The sequence below is a fragment of the Phoxinus phoxinus genome (genome assembly GCF_949152265.1).
Source record: "Phoxinus phoxinus genome assembly, chromosome: 4".
NCBI lineage: Eukaryota > Metazoa > Chordata > Actinopteri > Cypriniformes > Leuciscidae > Phoxinus > Phoxinus phoxinus.
Window position 1 is genome coordinate 30,018,694 of NC_136879.1, and position 16,204 is coordinate 30,034,897.

The 16,204-nt window shown below is 36.6% G+C and overlaps 1 protein-coding gene and 1 long non-coding RNA gene across 7 annotated transcripts; one reads left to right on the forward strand and one right to left on the reverse strand.

The window, feature by feature from the left end:
- The first annotated feature begins 549 nt into the window (after positions 1 to 549).
- LOC306996732 lies at positions 550 to 14,187 on the forward strand. Its single transcript, XR_013797161.1, has 5 exons — positions 550 to 787; positions 12,019 to 12,153; positions 13,389 to 13,478; positions 13,858 to 13,937; positions 14,055 to 14,187. It is a non-coding gene; the product is annotated as an uncharacterized lncRNA (long non-coding RNA).
- nrgnb (neurogranin (protein kinase C substrate, RC3) b) lies at positions 6,242 to 16,176 on the reverse strand. Of its 6 annotated transcripts, none has more exons than XM_079609560.1 (7): positions 16,055 to 16,176; positions 15,531 to 15,702; positions 15,261 to 15,331; positions 15,121 to 15,167; positions 13,219 to 14,698; positions 8,615 to 8,813; positions 6,242 to 7,012 (listed from the first exon to the last, which is right to left on the reverse strand). In XM_079609560.1, exons 2-7 carry the CDS (start codon positions 15,682 to 15,684, stop codon positions 6,963 to 6,965), a joined length of 2,001 nt encoding a protein of 666 aa, XP_079465686.1. In that variant the 5' UTR covers positions 15,685 to 15,702; positions 16,055 to 16,176; the 3' UTR covers positions 6,242 to 6,962. The 6 variants fall into 6 exon arrangements, with proteins under 6 accessions (XP_079465686.1, XP_079465687.1, XP_079465689.1 ...); XM_079609561.1 differs by having other exon boundaries at positions 6,243 to 7,015; positions 8,661 to 8,813; XM_079609562.1 differs by having other exon boundaries at positions 6,285 to 7,012; positions 8,661 to 8,813.
- Between the last annotated feature and the right edge of the window lie 28 nt (positions 16,177 to 16,204).

Below are 16,204 nucleotides of genomic sequence, written 5' to 3' on the forward strand. Positions count from 1 at the left end.
CCTAACCAGGCCCTCCCACATGAGCACATTGTAAGCCCCATATATCTTTGACCCACCAGGCCATAACGGATGAAAAGAGGACCTACAGGTTGCTAAGGCATCAGTCTTCAGCGAAAAGGCCTTTATGCACAAGAGTTGGATGGTTTTGTTTAAAACAATTCCTATAGACATTTCAAAATGGATCTAGATTGCAAGTTTCAAATTTATTTATATTAATAATTAAATAATTGGAGCAATAAAATATTATAATATTATGTTGCAATATTAAATTAAAGTATATTTTAAAGGGTTAGTTCACTCAAAAAATGAAAATTCTGTAATTACCCTGATGTCCTTCCAAATGAGAGCTTTCTGTCCCTCCATTGACAGCTACGCAACTGTCACTTTCAAGACCCAGAAAGGTAGTTAAGACATCATAAAAGTAAAATCATAAATGTGTTTTGTTTGCGCACAAAAAAATAATTTACCACTTTATTTACTAAATATTAATCTCCAAAGCGCTCTCACTCAACAACGTCTACTCTACTCTCGCGTCAACACAACGAGAGCAGAGCAAGCATCACGACGCATGCGTGTTGTGTTGACACGTGAACAGAGATTAATATTGGTAATAAAGTGGTACATTTTTTTTTCTTTTTTTTTCGCAAACTAAGCACTTGCGTCGCTTCATAAAATTGTTAAATCACATCAGCCACATCATTAATTACTTTGATGTTTACCTTTCTGTGCCTTGAAAATGACTGTAAGTGGAAGGGCATCAGGTTTGGACCGGTTTGGACCATAGACAGTATATAAGGTTTGGACCGACATGGTGAGTAATTGCAGAATTTTTATTTTGGGAAAATTTAATTACATTTTCCAACAATTTAACAATAATTATATTTATTTATTTATTTGTTAGTGGTTTAACTCTTCGTTGTAACAATACATTATTTCCACTGCTGAAAAGAAAAAATGTGCCAGGAATTGTGGCCTAGCCATCACATGTCTGTCTGGGAGCTGATGTCATGTCTTGCAGAGGTCAGCAGCTGCGGTGGTCACATTCACAATGAGTGTAGCAGAAAACCTATAGCCTACCTAGTAAAAAATTAAAGGCTTTAGTATGAAGGCTTAAAATTTAAAAAGGAGCTTGAATGTCGATTATGAGCAATAGTGATGCTAGTAGCAAACACAGCTATTGTTTAGCACACAATGAAAACATTTAAATAACAACAGATGGCGTTTCTGATAATATATGCCAAACCAAGACAGCAAGTTTAGAGAGCTAAAATTGATGATCCAAACTGGGTATGTGAAATGTTAGCCTCCCACGTAGCAAAAAAAGGAGCAGATTATGTATGCAAATGGAAAAGAATGTCAGAACAAAAAAGCTTTTTAAGGAAACATACAGTCTGTTATCCTCAAGGGCCTCCTCTGTTCTTGGTGATCAAAGCTTTAGTAGGGCTCTGAGACACAAACATACTCGCACAAAGCTTGGAATTAGCCTTTGTCCTCTAGAGGATAAAAGTCTTTCCCGGACTCTCTCATCTTGTGAGGGAATCTGTCAAGTAGAGTCAGTGGGAACATCCAAGGTCAATAGTGCACTAAAAGCATGAAAGATCCTCGCACACGTCTCCGCTGGAGAATATCCTCTTGAAGCTATAGTGCACATGCACTGGACTTCATGAGACATGAGAACATTTAACGAGAAAATAACTTATAAGTCCCCCCGAGAAACTTTGGATTCACTCGTAAAACATTTGCAAATTTTAATGAGATATTTGTGCCGCTCCTGGACCATATACTTTTGTTATATGAAAAACAAAAAACAAAACAGCATTAACCTTTTTCAAAACATCTAATTTTGTGCATAAGGGTCAGTAAATGATGACAAAAGTTTTAATTATTACTCATTTAATTTTTAAGTTTTAACTATGTCTGTAACTATAATTTCCTGTTAAGATTAATCAAAAAGTGTTTTTTTAATATAATTTATATACGATTACGCTATATATTAATTAGCTTTTATTTTTTATATTTTCAGTTTTAATTTTAGTTTCTTTTAGTAATTGTATGTGCTTTTGTATTTTTATTATTCTTATTTCAGTTTACGTTTTCAACTTAAACCTATTGTATTTCAGTTAGTTTGGAAGGCAACTTTACCTTTAATATTATATTTTATCTAATATTTATAGGCCTGGTTTCACAGACGGGGCTTTAAGCCAGGATTAGGCTTTAGTTCAATTAGGACATTTCAGTAGCTTTCATAAATGTGCCTTAGAAAAAGAAAAAAAACATTACTAGTGTGCATCTTGAGACAAAACAATGGCAGTGACATATTTTAAAATATATCAGTGCAAGTTGCTTTCAGTTAAACCAGCTCAAACATGGATTTTAGTCCAGGAATAGGTTTAAGCCTTGTCTGTGAAACCAGGGGATAATTTTCAGTTTAGTTTAAATAAAAAAATTATATTTTTAATAGTTAGCAATAACAACACTGCTATGTGCACATTCTGTTGCTTTGGGAAAAAAGAGCCCACTTTTTAAAAATGCATATAAGAGATAGGCTACAGCAATACATTAAGCGTTGATTTGCGTTTGTTGCTGCATGGTAAACTTGTTATACACAGGCTCCCTCTACTGGAGGTTTTGATGTATTGCTAATGTGAAATACAAAATTAAGCACAAAAACGGAACAGTTAAAAGAGTGTTGAGATTAAAACAGATTTTTCAGATGTGGAGAGTAGTCTAATTTCAACATCTATCCACAACTGATATGCTATGAGATTCTACAGATGTAGCAGCCAGCCGGTGCTAATGCTAACTGAGCATGTTTTTGTGAGGCAAAACAGTAGACTTTAACAATTATGCAAATCCACTCTCCATTTTTGTGTTAAAACACACGCACACATTTGCAAGTGTAATTCGATCTTTCACAGGCTATAAATACATAATATGTGTGTGTTGTTTGGGTTAGCTGAATGTTTTTGGCGGTATGGCAGCTGTCAGGTCGGTGTTGTCAGCAGCAGTCTGTTGAGGGCAGGAATCATGGGACACACAGCAGCAGTCTGAGAGAGAACTGTCTTATGGCACTTTGTGTTGCCATAGGCAACCTGTAAAAATGCTGTTAGGAGACTGTAAGACCTGGAGCCAGTGACAGAATTAATTCTGGGGAGGTTACATTGGAGCCCCATAAAGCTGAGGCCTGCGCGCGGAGGAGGGAATGTGGGCGACTGAGTTCAGGCGCTCATTTCTCACCCGGGGAAGAAGAAAAGTTGAGCCACACAAAGAAATGACAATTATGGCTGGTCTTTGTTGCTGTGCGGAGGACATCTTGTCCAGTTTTTCCTCCTCCCTATCCAAGTTTAGAAATGTTAAAAGTCAGTAGCCTATACGATAACTGATCGAAAACCACTTGATTTGAGGAAATCAACTTCATAAAGTTAGGCCACACAATCAAATGTAATCATTCACTGTAAAATATTAAAGGGGAGGGGACCTATTATGCAAAATTCACTTTTACATGGTGTTTGAACATAAATGTGTGTTCGCAGTGTGTGTACTGTACACAACCACCATATAATAGAAAAAATCCACCCACTCCTTTTTTAATCCCCATAAATCATAAGCAGTGAGCAGTACACAGTTCGTCATGTTTATCTCCAGAGCATTTAACAGCAGCATTTAAATAAGAAATATATTCTATAAGAAATATAGCTAAAGAAGGTACTGTATATTAAGCCGCTTTCACTTTAATACACAATCTAATATAGGCTACTATGGCTGGGTATCGGCAAGGGCCTCACAATTCGATACATATCGCAATACATGTGCGTCACGAACACGCTAGGATATATTGCTATATGATACATATTGCGATATATTGCAATACTTAGGCCTATACATTTATTTTTATTTTTATAATAGAGCTGAAAATACAACTTGCTGTTTACCAGCTGAGGTAATCATGCGAATTAAATGTTTAACCGGAAAGGTTTTAAAGCACATGCAAATAATGAACTTTTGTAACAAACTCTACCTCTGCCTTAACATGTGATGTGAATGTACTACATCGCGTTGTTGGGAGGCGCCAGAACTGAACTGATAGAATACACTGTAACACGATACTAAGATATTTCTTCAAAAGCAGATCGTGGAGGCATTTTAAATGTCCACGATCAAAAATCGTGATATCGCACACCCCTAAACCAAAGTGAACCCAAACGTCGGCTCTGCAAGCTCATATTTTCCGCCATGCTCGCTCCCGCATACTTCTGAGACATTGGCCATATGTATATGATGGACAACGTACATTTATAGCTGTATCGATATTTTTGCACAGCCCTAAGCTACACATGCGATTTCTTTACTTGCTGTTTATGTTCACAGACATAACTGGATATGTGGTTTTTTTTTTTTTTTTTTTTTTTTTTTTTTTACATAACCTGGTGTGTATTTGACAGTTTAAGAGCAATAAGACATGAAAAAGAACTTACGGGACGTGCTGTCTGACATCTAGCTTTCTGTGAGCTTGCTTTAGAAAACCATAGATCAGAAGTTAGACTGATATGGCTTTAAAACGCATGCAAATAAAGCTTTCATGATGATAAAGAAGAACTGCATTGTCACGTGAGTGTGACCACGATAAAGATGATAATCAAAACCAAACCGATTTTTTGTTCGTTTGAACGAGCTGTAAAGGCTCAGATCTCTTCTAGAAAGGTGGGGAACAGCAGTTAATTACGAAAACAGTTAAGTACATGTACGAAAACAGCATGTGTTTCCTTCCCATTCAAAAATGTACATGGTATTTACAACATGGTATAATAAATGATCTGTGGGGTATTTTGAGGTGAAACTTCAGACACATTCTGGGGACACCTGAGACTTATATTAGCCTACATCTTGTAAAGGGGGGGCATAACAGGTCCCCTTTAAAACATTCAAAGCAGGAATTAGGAAGTCACTTCAGTATGGAGAATGTGATTCGTTGTGTGTGATAAATGTCCACAGTACATCAGCTGAGACACATTTAAAAAGATTAACGGAGTGCAATATGTCTTTAATTATGAAGCGCATGATCAGTCTAATTAAGTGCTGCTCTTTATGTAATGGCTGAGTAATTAATATTGTCATGGAGAAATAGATTCACTATTTATGTTGTCAAACCTCTTATTCTTAAAGGAATTGTTCATCTAAAATTCTAATTTGGTCATTTACTCACACTTATGTCGTTTTATACCTGTATGAGTTAGTTCTGTGTGACACAAAATAAGATATATTTTTTTTACAAACTTACAATCTATATATATAGCCTACTGGAGATTTCAAGCTTCAAAAAGTATATAAAAGCACATTCACATTCTGTATCTTTATATGCATTTTTAAAGTGGGCTCTTTTTCCCATGAAGCAACAGAATGTGCACATAGCAGGGTTGTTATCGTTAACTATATATATAGATATATATATAAAAAAACAATTTGTTGTTGTTGATTGAAATAAAACTAAACTGAAAATTCTAAATAAAATCTAATCTTGCATGTAAAGTTGCCTTCTAAACTAACTGAAATACAATATGTTTAAGTTGAAGTACTAAAATGACTAAAACTGAAATAAGAATAAAAATAAAAATAACAGACCAAAAAAAAAATAAGATTATTCACTGAAAAACCCCCGGCACACGATAATATTGTATGATTGATTCTTTAAAACCAAAGTATAGAAATGCACAATTCCTGAGAGAAACTGACCAACTTGCATATTCACTGATTCTGATTCAATCTGAAACTGATTCATTATTAACCTTTTTTGAACAAGACCTTTTTGTATTATTTTCTTAATAAAATAATGCTTTAAAGAAAATGTGTATAATAAATATTCTTGTAACTAAACATTTTATCGAGATGGCCTTTAGTCTTGAATATAATCACAACATATGGTTTACTTACTGTATTATATCAAATGATGTTAACAAACAATATTTCTTTGAGAGTTCTTTAGTTATAGCTTTGCTACATGCACATTTATCAGAAATACTGTAATGTTAATGCTATTATATAAGCCTAAATGCTGATTTGATTGGGCATGTGGCACATTGACCTTGATAAATGACTGTCCAGGTCTCATTAGCACAGCCTTCCAGCTGTGAACCCTCCAGCGAGATGCTCCAGCAGGACTAATGAGACTGATGCGTAGGTTAATATTTCAATTTCTGCTGCTTATATATAACTGCCTGTTTGTTATCAGACTCTTCAAAAGATTAACGATCAGCCTCTGACTGCAAATCATTTGCAATGCATGCAACACACATTTCTGAGCTTTTATTCGCTTTTCAACTGATACAGAGCTCGATGCTGATGTCAACATGCAAGGTGATCTTAGCTATCACTCATTAAGCTGTTAACTCAATTTCTATACTTCTAATGATATGCACTACCTTAAAGAAAGAATAAATCATTTTACAAATTAAAGTAAATTGAAATAAATAAGTCGATCTAGCCATGCCATATGCTGCTTTGGAAGCTCTGATTTCAACATATTACAGGGTGCAAACCAAACAAACAGTCAACACAACTGATAACATTCCATTTCATGACAATAAACAAATTTAACATCTTATCGTGATAGTGGCTACATGGTCAAATCAAGGCAATCATAAACATACTACCACAGAAAAGGAATATCAAGTAACAAAATATGACAAAACTCAATCATGATGCATTATTTTAAGTCTACTTGACTGTCTGACTGAAGAAGCCTGTGTTAAATTCTCGTACAAATATCAGATATACAGTATACAGATGCCTTTTGTGGGATGCAAAATCATGCTGGAGCAGAAATTCACCCAGACTGGATTAGAAGCAGAAAATAGAGAAAGAGTTCACACATCAGACATATCCAGCCTAATTTCACTATTTTGTCGACAAAAAAAAAAAATCCCTGGAGAAAGCGTCCTATAAGCCATCCACTTTGAGAAAGGTCTTCATTGCTCTGGACCAGATGTGGCATCTGTCTCTACTCCGTCTGTTCCCCCTGCTTGCAAAACACACACTTTTATTAGGTTTGCAGTACTTGAATATTTCAGTTTGCCAACTAACAGCTGTCTAGTCAACTATGAAGTAACAGGGCTGATGTAACATCATATGCAATATTTTTTGTGTAGTTTTTCATTACAAATATCTAAAAGAATACACTCTAAAAAATAAAGGTTCCAAAAGAGGGGTGATGGCATAGAAGAACCTTTCAGTGAACAGATCTTAAAATATATTTTTTCTTGTTTTAATAACACAAACTCAGTTAATTTTGAGAAGAAAGGAAGATTTAATATCTTAAGTCATTTTGCTTCTCAAGTAAATGCATCTCGATTTAAGAATGTTTAGATATCTGTACTGGAAGACAAGACAAAACTACTGAGTTTTGCAGTGCTTGATAGCTTGGCATTCCTCATCAAATATATGTGACAAAGCTTTACTTATTGTTTGATTTAGCCAGAATATGAGTTGGTCTTTTTGTCGGAGTAAAACAGAGCACCGCCTCATTTTGGCGATGCAGATGCACCTGAGGATATAAATAACACTTCCATACATAAAATGCTTAGCAACCGAGAACTGGGTTGATGTTGCTCGGGAAAAGCCTAAATTCGGCACAGAGGTGGGGTAGAGTGGAGCGGCACAGCTGAAGGAGAGATATTTGGGCCCGGCTGGAGCTTTGGAAGGACACCTTCATTCTCATTGCTTGCCCCACTTTTTACATCATATGACCAGATTTGCTTGGTTCCTCCTCAAAGGATGACGCAGATGAAGGTAGTTCAGATGGAAGCTGTGGTGTGAGAACGGTAACGGTCTTTCCATCCACGCTGGCCTATTTGTTGCTTTAAATTAGAATCTCAACACACCTCTGGGGATCAACCAATCAAGAAACATTTGCATACATACTGAGCGGAGGGGAACTTTTTGTGCAGAACAAAACACATTAGCCGAAAGAAAATTGAAAGGGGGATAAATCTGCGCAAGGCTTTAATATTGAGTCCTGGAATTGTGGAGGCTTAAGCCACCCACAAAAGAAATTCGATTTGAAAGATTTGTGTCTCAACAAACTGAGATAATAGAGAATACAGAGTGACTCTGTGGACTCCATTGGCTCTGTCAATCGGTGAAACGGCCGCAATCTTTTAAAAATCGGCTAAAATGATAGATGTGGTCATTAATAATTACTTGATTAAGAAAATTATTATCCAAAGCACTCAGAGGGTAATTAAAAAGCACACTTGTTCATGTCTTATGTTTACTGAGTATAAAGATATGACTCATTAAACATAACTGATGGATTTTTCATTTTGTTGCATTTTTGATTTGATGTTTTTTTTTCTGTCCATATGCTATAGTGGTCTTTTTTTATTCTAAATCTTTGATACAGATGACAGAAAAAGGGTAATCAACATACTCTTTAACTCTCATTAAAGTTCAAAGCTCTAATTGTTTACTTCAGATCTCAAAGCCAGATTCTGCAAGGATCTGTGAGAGTTTTTAAATGTCTTGCCAAGCTGAGTTGGATCAAGATAGCTGGCGACCTCTGCACCATGTGGGATGGTGTTGAGTCATCATGGCTCTTTGACTGTTGGGGACAGTGACTGACCTGAGTCCCCTTGGCTGCCGTTGAGGGCCTCACCACTGCTGCTCACCTCCTCATTGGGCTTTTCCCCAGGTTTCATCTTCTTCCGGGTCATATGACCACGGAAGCCAGCCTGGATTTTGGCGGCCGCCTTATTGGCCTCTGGGTCATCCAATGGGATGTCCATGATGTCCTCTTCCTCTTGTGGCTGACTGCATTCTTCCTACCAGGGATGAACAATAATTTAGGAGGGACGTATTGCATATTGATTTTGCTCTTTCATGAAATGATTCAGAATCCACTGAGATCTTATATACCACCCTAGTGGGTTTAGCATGATGTATCTCTTGCCCATTTAAGCCCCCTTGCAATGAATCACTATCCATCAGCTCTACAGAAACTTTTTTATGGCCAGCTTCTTTTGCACATCTACAACCACCAACTGAATGATCATGTTGGATTATCAAAATAACCTTTATTTTTAAAAGTGTGAGAAACCTATTACCTGTACTTAATGAAAATAAAATGAACAGAAATGTAATAAAACCAAACCACCTTGATGCAAAGACCAACTGTGACCAGTTTCATGCGCTCTGTGAAGCATGTCATCACACATCATTAAAGAGCGTGGTGTGGGATGTGATGTTATTTGTCTCTTTATGTCTTCCTGAAGCTGTGAAACCACATGCTTTCACCCACAACAACCAACATAGCATATGTAAAATGGCTCAGCAGAGGCTGGTTGGCAGTCTTTAAACAGCTTGTGTGAAGAAGATGAGCAGAAGTCCATTGTAAAACCCTGTCCACCCACTTTTGAACTAAGAATCAGCCTTTTTTCATATTAACCAAGAATTTTGCCAAAATGCTCATACATGGCCAAAGGCAGAGGCGTTCCACAATCCCCTATAAATAAGCATCTGTTCATTTTACTGCTTCCTCAGAGACTGTGTGCTTACCCATGGATCACCTCTAATGAAACTGTGCAGTCACAAGCCTTTCCCATGTCTATACCAGTCCATTTAAATTATATGATGAACGATTTGTCATGCATAAACAGCAAGCAGAAATTATTGAGGTCTCAGCAAGGACCTCTTAAGCCCATGAGCTCACAAATTTGTTAATTGTTGACACCAATCCATGCACAATAACTACATTCATTTTGTTTCTCACTATTATAATAATGCCACTTTTTAATACACTTTCTGTCTAAACAGGATAACTTTGCATGCTTAAATATAGGATTAATAAAGTTTTGTGACAATTGGCCAGTTAACCTTGTTAATAGCTGCTGAAAACAGTTGTTGACAGACACATATGCAATATGCAAAATATGCAAATGTGATCACGACCAAACATGGCATACAAAACAAGAACAATTATACATACATTTAGCCTACTAAAATTCATTAAAATGACTTACTCCATTATGAGATTATAGCCACACCCTACGTTCTTTATAGCTTTAGGCAACCATGTTTAATTGAAAGTTCAACATAGTTTTGATTACTATTGGTGATACCGACTACTTAAACAAAATAACTACTTGGCAATTTTTCTTTATTTCCAATGGCAAATCCAATATATCCATTGGAAATAAAATAAATTGAAATAAATAAATAAATCTGGATAGCTAATAGCGCCACCATAATAATAACAACACAGAGTTAATTTTGGGATCTTTTGAACCTTAATGCATAAATCTGTATAGTTTATGCTGTAAACCTTATACTTTTCAAGACATGAAATGTAAACGGTTAAAAAGTGTGAAATGACAATGAGCACAAAATATGCATAAAGACATAAACCCACAAACCGTTCATAAATTTACTGGACATGAAATTTACAGCCATTTATAAAGTTCCAAAACAAACACGTATCTGCAAAATAAGTTTAACGTTATATTGCCTAAACAAGCATAGAAAAAGTTAAAGGATGTTTCCACGTACCACTCATTCATTATCAAACTGGTTCAGTTTATAAAAAGGATGTTTAATATTTATTAAGTACTTTTCACACACACAAAAAAATAATTCAAGTTGTCAGTACTTACGACATGACAATCCATGACGCGCAATTACAGACGCTGATAAACGTGTTTTCGTCTCGTGCAAGCGCAACAGAGCGTAAACCTCCTCACAAGGCAAAATACCTTGGTCGAATACTCCTCTCCTCCAACTATCCTTATAATTCAGTATCTTGGGGTGGGATGAGAGAGAGAGAGAGAGAGAGAGAGAGAGAGAGAGAGAGCGCGCGCGAACGCGTACGCGCGCTTGAGAGCGAGGGAGCGTGCGAGCATTATCATTTTGACACCACTGACAGGTCGGTCGGTCTTTACTTGTTGCAAATATTTTGTGTAATGTTGACGTTTATAGCGCCATTATTCTCACTTTCCTGTCACCTGCTACCAAAAGGATCAGAGATTCTTGGTTTAGCCTCGCAGTGGAGAAAACTGAGATAGAAAAGGGACACACCATGGCCTAAACTAATTATATTAGCCTACATTACTTCTAATATGCACAGTACAAAATATTGCTGAAGGCTATCATCATAAACTAAGAAAATACTAGAAGCATCCCTCCACATCTCAGTCAGTCCCACACAGTCCGTGCCTCCTCCACCCTGTGGCAATATACTGTAGAGTAAGACAAACAGACAGTAAATCCATTGCCCTTTATTTCTCTAGAACAGTGCTCCATCTCCTGCCTCCTACCCTACCAAGATTAAACAGAGAACATGCAGCTCGGTGCTGTAATGATATCACTTCTCTTTTCTTGGCATCTGTTGGATGCGTAAGGCTGGGAGATAATAAAGTCGTTTCACAGAGCATGGAAGTGTTAAAACAGAGTTTCCTAGAAGAAGATGAGGTGACTTTACAGTCGTGCCAGAGATTGATGATAGCCATGAATATTGTTCCTGAAAATAGAAACATGATTCCCTTGCCCCTCCTACAGCATATAGAGTCATTGGACAAGAGTTGATATAGGTCAGGTTAGATGACCTACATTGGAGTGAGAGGAAGAGAGCTTTGCTTTAGTGCGTGTCTCTAATTAACCCCTACAGAACTTGAAACACTGCACTTTGGACCGAGGATTGAAAAGTGAAGCAGCTAATTGGGTGCATACAGTATTATGTTTCTTTGGGAACATATCACACAACTCCAAAATCTAGGCTAGATCAGTTTCTCCCTCAGATAAATGGTCGGTAAAATGTTTCCATGGAAACACCACCAAATCTGTCTCCTTCGAACCCCTTTAAATAAGCATGTGGATTTTGTTCTGACCTCTTGGTAAAATATCTAAACTTCTTTTTGAACATCTCTTTATGAAATGTTGCAAACATTTCTTTAGGTTTATGCATAGTGTTTATATGATGTAAGATGTATGTATAGTTTAAGCTTTTTTTGACTCTTGCGGTCTTGTACTCACCAGCTGGAGTATTTCAGGACATCTTCAATCACTGTTCTCCGGAGAGGAACAGAGCCATGCTGTTGATCAGACATGTCCTTGAAGATTTTATTTTTACTTATTAACTTGGGACAATAAAAGGAACAGTCTGCATCCAAGGTAAGGATGACGTAGGACTGTTTGATTGTGGCAAAAATCATAATCATGATTATTTTGGTAAATATTAAAGGAATAGTTCACCAAAAAATGACATTTATCCCATACTTTATTCACTCTCAAGCCATCCTAGGTGTATATGACTTCTTTCAGCCAAACACAATCTGAGTTATATCATAGCATAAAAGTAATCCAGAAATCCAAAAGTAATCCAAGCCTTTGCCGAAAGCCAGTGATTCGTTTATAAAGTTTTAAATATGGATATTTTTCTTACAAAAACCCATTGCTTCACTTCAGAAAGCATTTATTAACCCGCTGGAGTAGTATGGATTGATGTATGCGCTTTTTGGAGCCTTAAAAAACTCGGGTGCAATTCGATGCCATTACAAAGCTGGTAAGAGCCTAGATATTTCTTTTAATATAACTGTGATTGGGTTTGGCTGAAAGAAGAAAGTCATATACTCCTAGGATGGCTTGAGGGTGAGTAAATTATGAGATAATTTACATTTTTATTTTGGGTGAACTTACTCTTTAAGATCATGTTTATTTAATACTATTACTTAGTGATTTTGTAAACATCCTGCATTTATTGAAAAAAAAAAAGAGTTTTATTGTATTATTAAAGTCTTATTGAAAGTGGCTTTCCTTGAACTTTAAATATAGAAAACCAGAAAAACAAATAAAATAAATAAATGTAAAAATTAAATAAAATAATAAATAAAATAAAAATAAATTAGATCAAAACAAATAAGATCATTGATGTTGTAGTGCACTTCCACAGCCTACTGTAAACTACTAAACATTTAGGGAGGAGCGAAAGCACACAGCTGTAAAGCTAAGGGGTGCGCTGGATCGAGGCACAGATCGAGGCACAATGTTGTATCTCTCAAATGTTTTACGCCAAAAACGTAATTCAAAATAAAATGTGATAAATCTGGCCAGTCTTAGGATGAGGCTTCTATCCCAACATAAAATATAAATTATGCAACCCATATTTTTTATACAAATACCATTCTTTTTGTTTATCAAATGGGAAGGGAGTGAAAGAAAATAAGAACATTTTTTTACCTTTGGTTCACTGCTGTCAAGATTATCCTGGTTCTCACTTTCAAGTGTTGATTCCTGGCTTTTATCTCTTTGCTCCTCCAACTGATCCTCCTGATCTGCATCATTCTCAGTCTGTTCTTGTAACTCTATAGGATGTTCTTCACCGATAACCTCTGTTTCTCTCTCTAAAGGCCAGGGCTCAGCTTCTTCAGCTTTCTTTGGTTCAGTATCATGGGTTCCATCATCCTCCTCATCCTCAGTTTTCACCATATTTTGCTGAGGTATGTTTGAAATGTCTGGATCCATCTCTTCAGCATCACTGTCAAGATCACTCCCTTCATTTACATTCTCTGTGTTTAGATCCTTCTCAGAAGCTTCCATTACATCAGTGTTTAAAATGTCATTGCTTATCATATCCTCTGTTACTTCCGATTCACTGTTGTTTAGTTGGGAAACTGGCTTTGGGGTTTCTAAAAGGTCTTCCTCAATTGCATCAATATATTTAGATGTACTCTGTTCATCAGTGCTGTTCTCAGCTTCATGCTCACCTGTATGAGTAGGAACCTGATGGTCAGCTTCATCTAGAACATCTATGACTTCACTTTTACTGTCATTTGTTTCATCACCGTAGTCAATATATGCGTCTTTCATTTCCATCAGTGATTTACTATTGATATCAGATGTGGAATCAGCTACACTGCTGTACTCATGATTGGTCTCTTCCTGATCTTCATTGTCTGGTAAGTCATCATTTTCTTCATTATGTTCCTCTGATTCCTGCCCTGCTTCAGCTGCACTTTCAGTAACATCTTTTTCAATTGTACTTTTTGCTGAATCCTCTACATAAATCTGCTCAGTGCTCTTTTTCTCAGAGTCAGTGTCTTCTAAGGAAGTATCAACCATTTCTGAGACTCCCTGTTCAGCATCTTCAATATGGCCATCATCATCATCGTCGTCATCAACATCAGACATTTCATTTGGTGGTTTGCCTACATCTTGCTCAATATGTGAAGGCGTTTCAACAAAAGATTCATCTTGTGATTCCGACTGCTCTCCATTCGGAGGCGATGGATTTGGACTTCCCAGGTCTCTGTTGATCTCAGTAGATTCAGATGGGTGGCTTATCTCTTCAGCACACACATCCACATTTGCTAGACCACCAAAGGCAGTCAGAGGTGTAGGCTCAAGTTCGGATCTGCAGATATCAATATCTACAGCTTCTTTTACGACCTCTTCATCTTTCAGTACGTCTGATGTTTGTTCTGGAATCCCGCTTGCGTCGTTCAGCTCTTGAGCACATATATCAACATCTGCTGTTCCCACATAGGGAATATCTGCAGCAGGTCGGTGTTCCCTCTCACTGGATTCCTCATCGAGCTTCTTTTCTAACTCATATTTTTGCTTTACTTCAGTATCCTCTGAATGATTAGTGTTGAGGTCTTTTAATGCAGAATGATGGGTTTCATTGTTTCCAAAAGTTTCAGAAAGGCCAGTGTTGTTTCTGAAAATTGACATGTAAGAAGGTAATTTTATATGCAACAGTGATTAATAATACAAGTAAATAAAAGCACAAACAAGTACAACATGAGTAATAAATTAATCCTTATTTACAACCCAGATGCATATCTGTACTCTGACACTACAATCAATCGTCCGAAAGCCGCCCTCGGCTTGATCAAATGATCGAAGTTCTACCTCAGAGAAGGAGAGCCACCCGAAGAGCTTCATCCTGTTATATTGTTTTAAAGCTGCTGCACTGCAAGAATGTACAAGGAAATCAAACCAAAACAAGTTTTATTGTCTACATTTTAATCTAAAATCTCACTCTGTCTTCACTTCAGTCTGTCTTCATTTTGATTCTTCTCTCATCTGGATAACTAAGGGAGAGTGAAAGAGTGAAATCACATTTTCTCATCCACACACCTTGTATTTATTTTAGGTAAAATGGAGTTTCCTTGTATTGATGTGCCCTGTTTTGAAAAGAACAAACAACACATGCATGTTAAAAGGAATAACTGTGAAATAATCTAAAGGTTCAGAGTTTTGTCTTATTTTTTAGATACCTTAAACGAGTGATTATTGTAGAACCTATCTTCCATCTTTGCACCCCACTCTGCTGGATCGAGGCCACTTTCTGGAACAAAATATTATTTATGTTCAAGCATGCATTGACTACCAGTATATAGTAGTAGCCATTGCAAACAGAATGATTTCTGCCTTGGATAAAGACATACTGTATAAGCCAACAATGACTAACTCATACTGTATATGAGTAACTCATATATCATCAAACACTATTAAACATCAGGATTAAAGGAAACCATCTCAGTCACCTTCTCTGGCTTTAAGAAGCTCTGTGAAGTAGAGAGCAGCAAAGGTAGGGATGTCTCCAGGCTGGTCTCTCAAAACTTCTCTGGCAAGACCCTCCAATAAATTCCCAAAACCTTTAGGGATCCGCAGGTTTGTGTTGGAGAAGGGAACAGACATCTTTACAGCACCTCAAGTCTGATGAATAAGTTAAAAAAATAGGGAAAAGACACATTCATTGACAATTAATGGTGTTAACAGGCTAATTTACAACTAATTTCCCCAAAAATTATTTAATGCAATTATTTAGTTTAATCTCATCAAGATGTGTAGTTTTACTGCATAACATAACGTCACACATATTGGCATTGTGTCATGCTAAAAGTCATCAAGATGAAAGACAAACAGGCGTTTTTTTTATCAGTAAAATGAACGACACATCCTAACAACTGTTCTGTCAAACCCACATTTTCTAGTTTGGTTAAATTGATAGTCACAATAATTATATATTTAATCATTTTGCAAGGTGGACTGGTGTGATGTATCTTACCGGTTAAAACGAGCTGAATGTTGTCAACCGTTGCTATGCAACCAGCACGTGCCACGTGTTTCCAACTACCGAAAGCGGAGAGGGTCAAAACGATTCAGATTCAAGCTATTTTTTTTTTTACAGTCAATGGATTCAAGCTACTTATTATTT

What these genes read in the sequence shown, in the direction of transcription:
- nrgnb (XM_079609559.1), bottom strand. Translation starts at nt 15,684, where the DNA reads ATGTCTGTTCCCTTCTCCAACACAAACCTGCGGATCCCTAAAGGTTTT. An exon ending in ACAATAATCACTCGTTTAAG is followed by an intron (nt 15,168 to 15,260) that starts GTATCTAAAAAA and finishes TTTTCAAAACAG; the next exon opens with GGCACATCAATACAAGGAAA. An exon ending in TTACCTAAAATAAATACAAG is followed by an intron (nt 14,699 to 15,120) that starts GTGTGTGGATGA and finishes GTCAATTTTCAG; the next exon opens with AAACAACACTGGCCTTTCTG.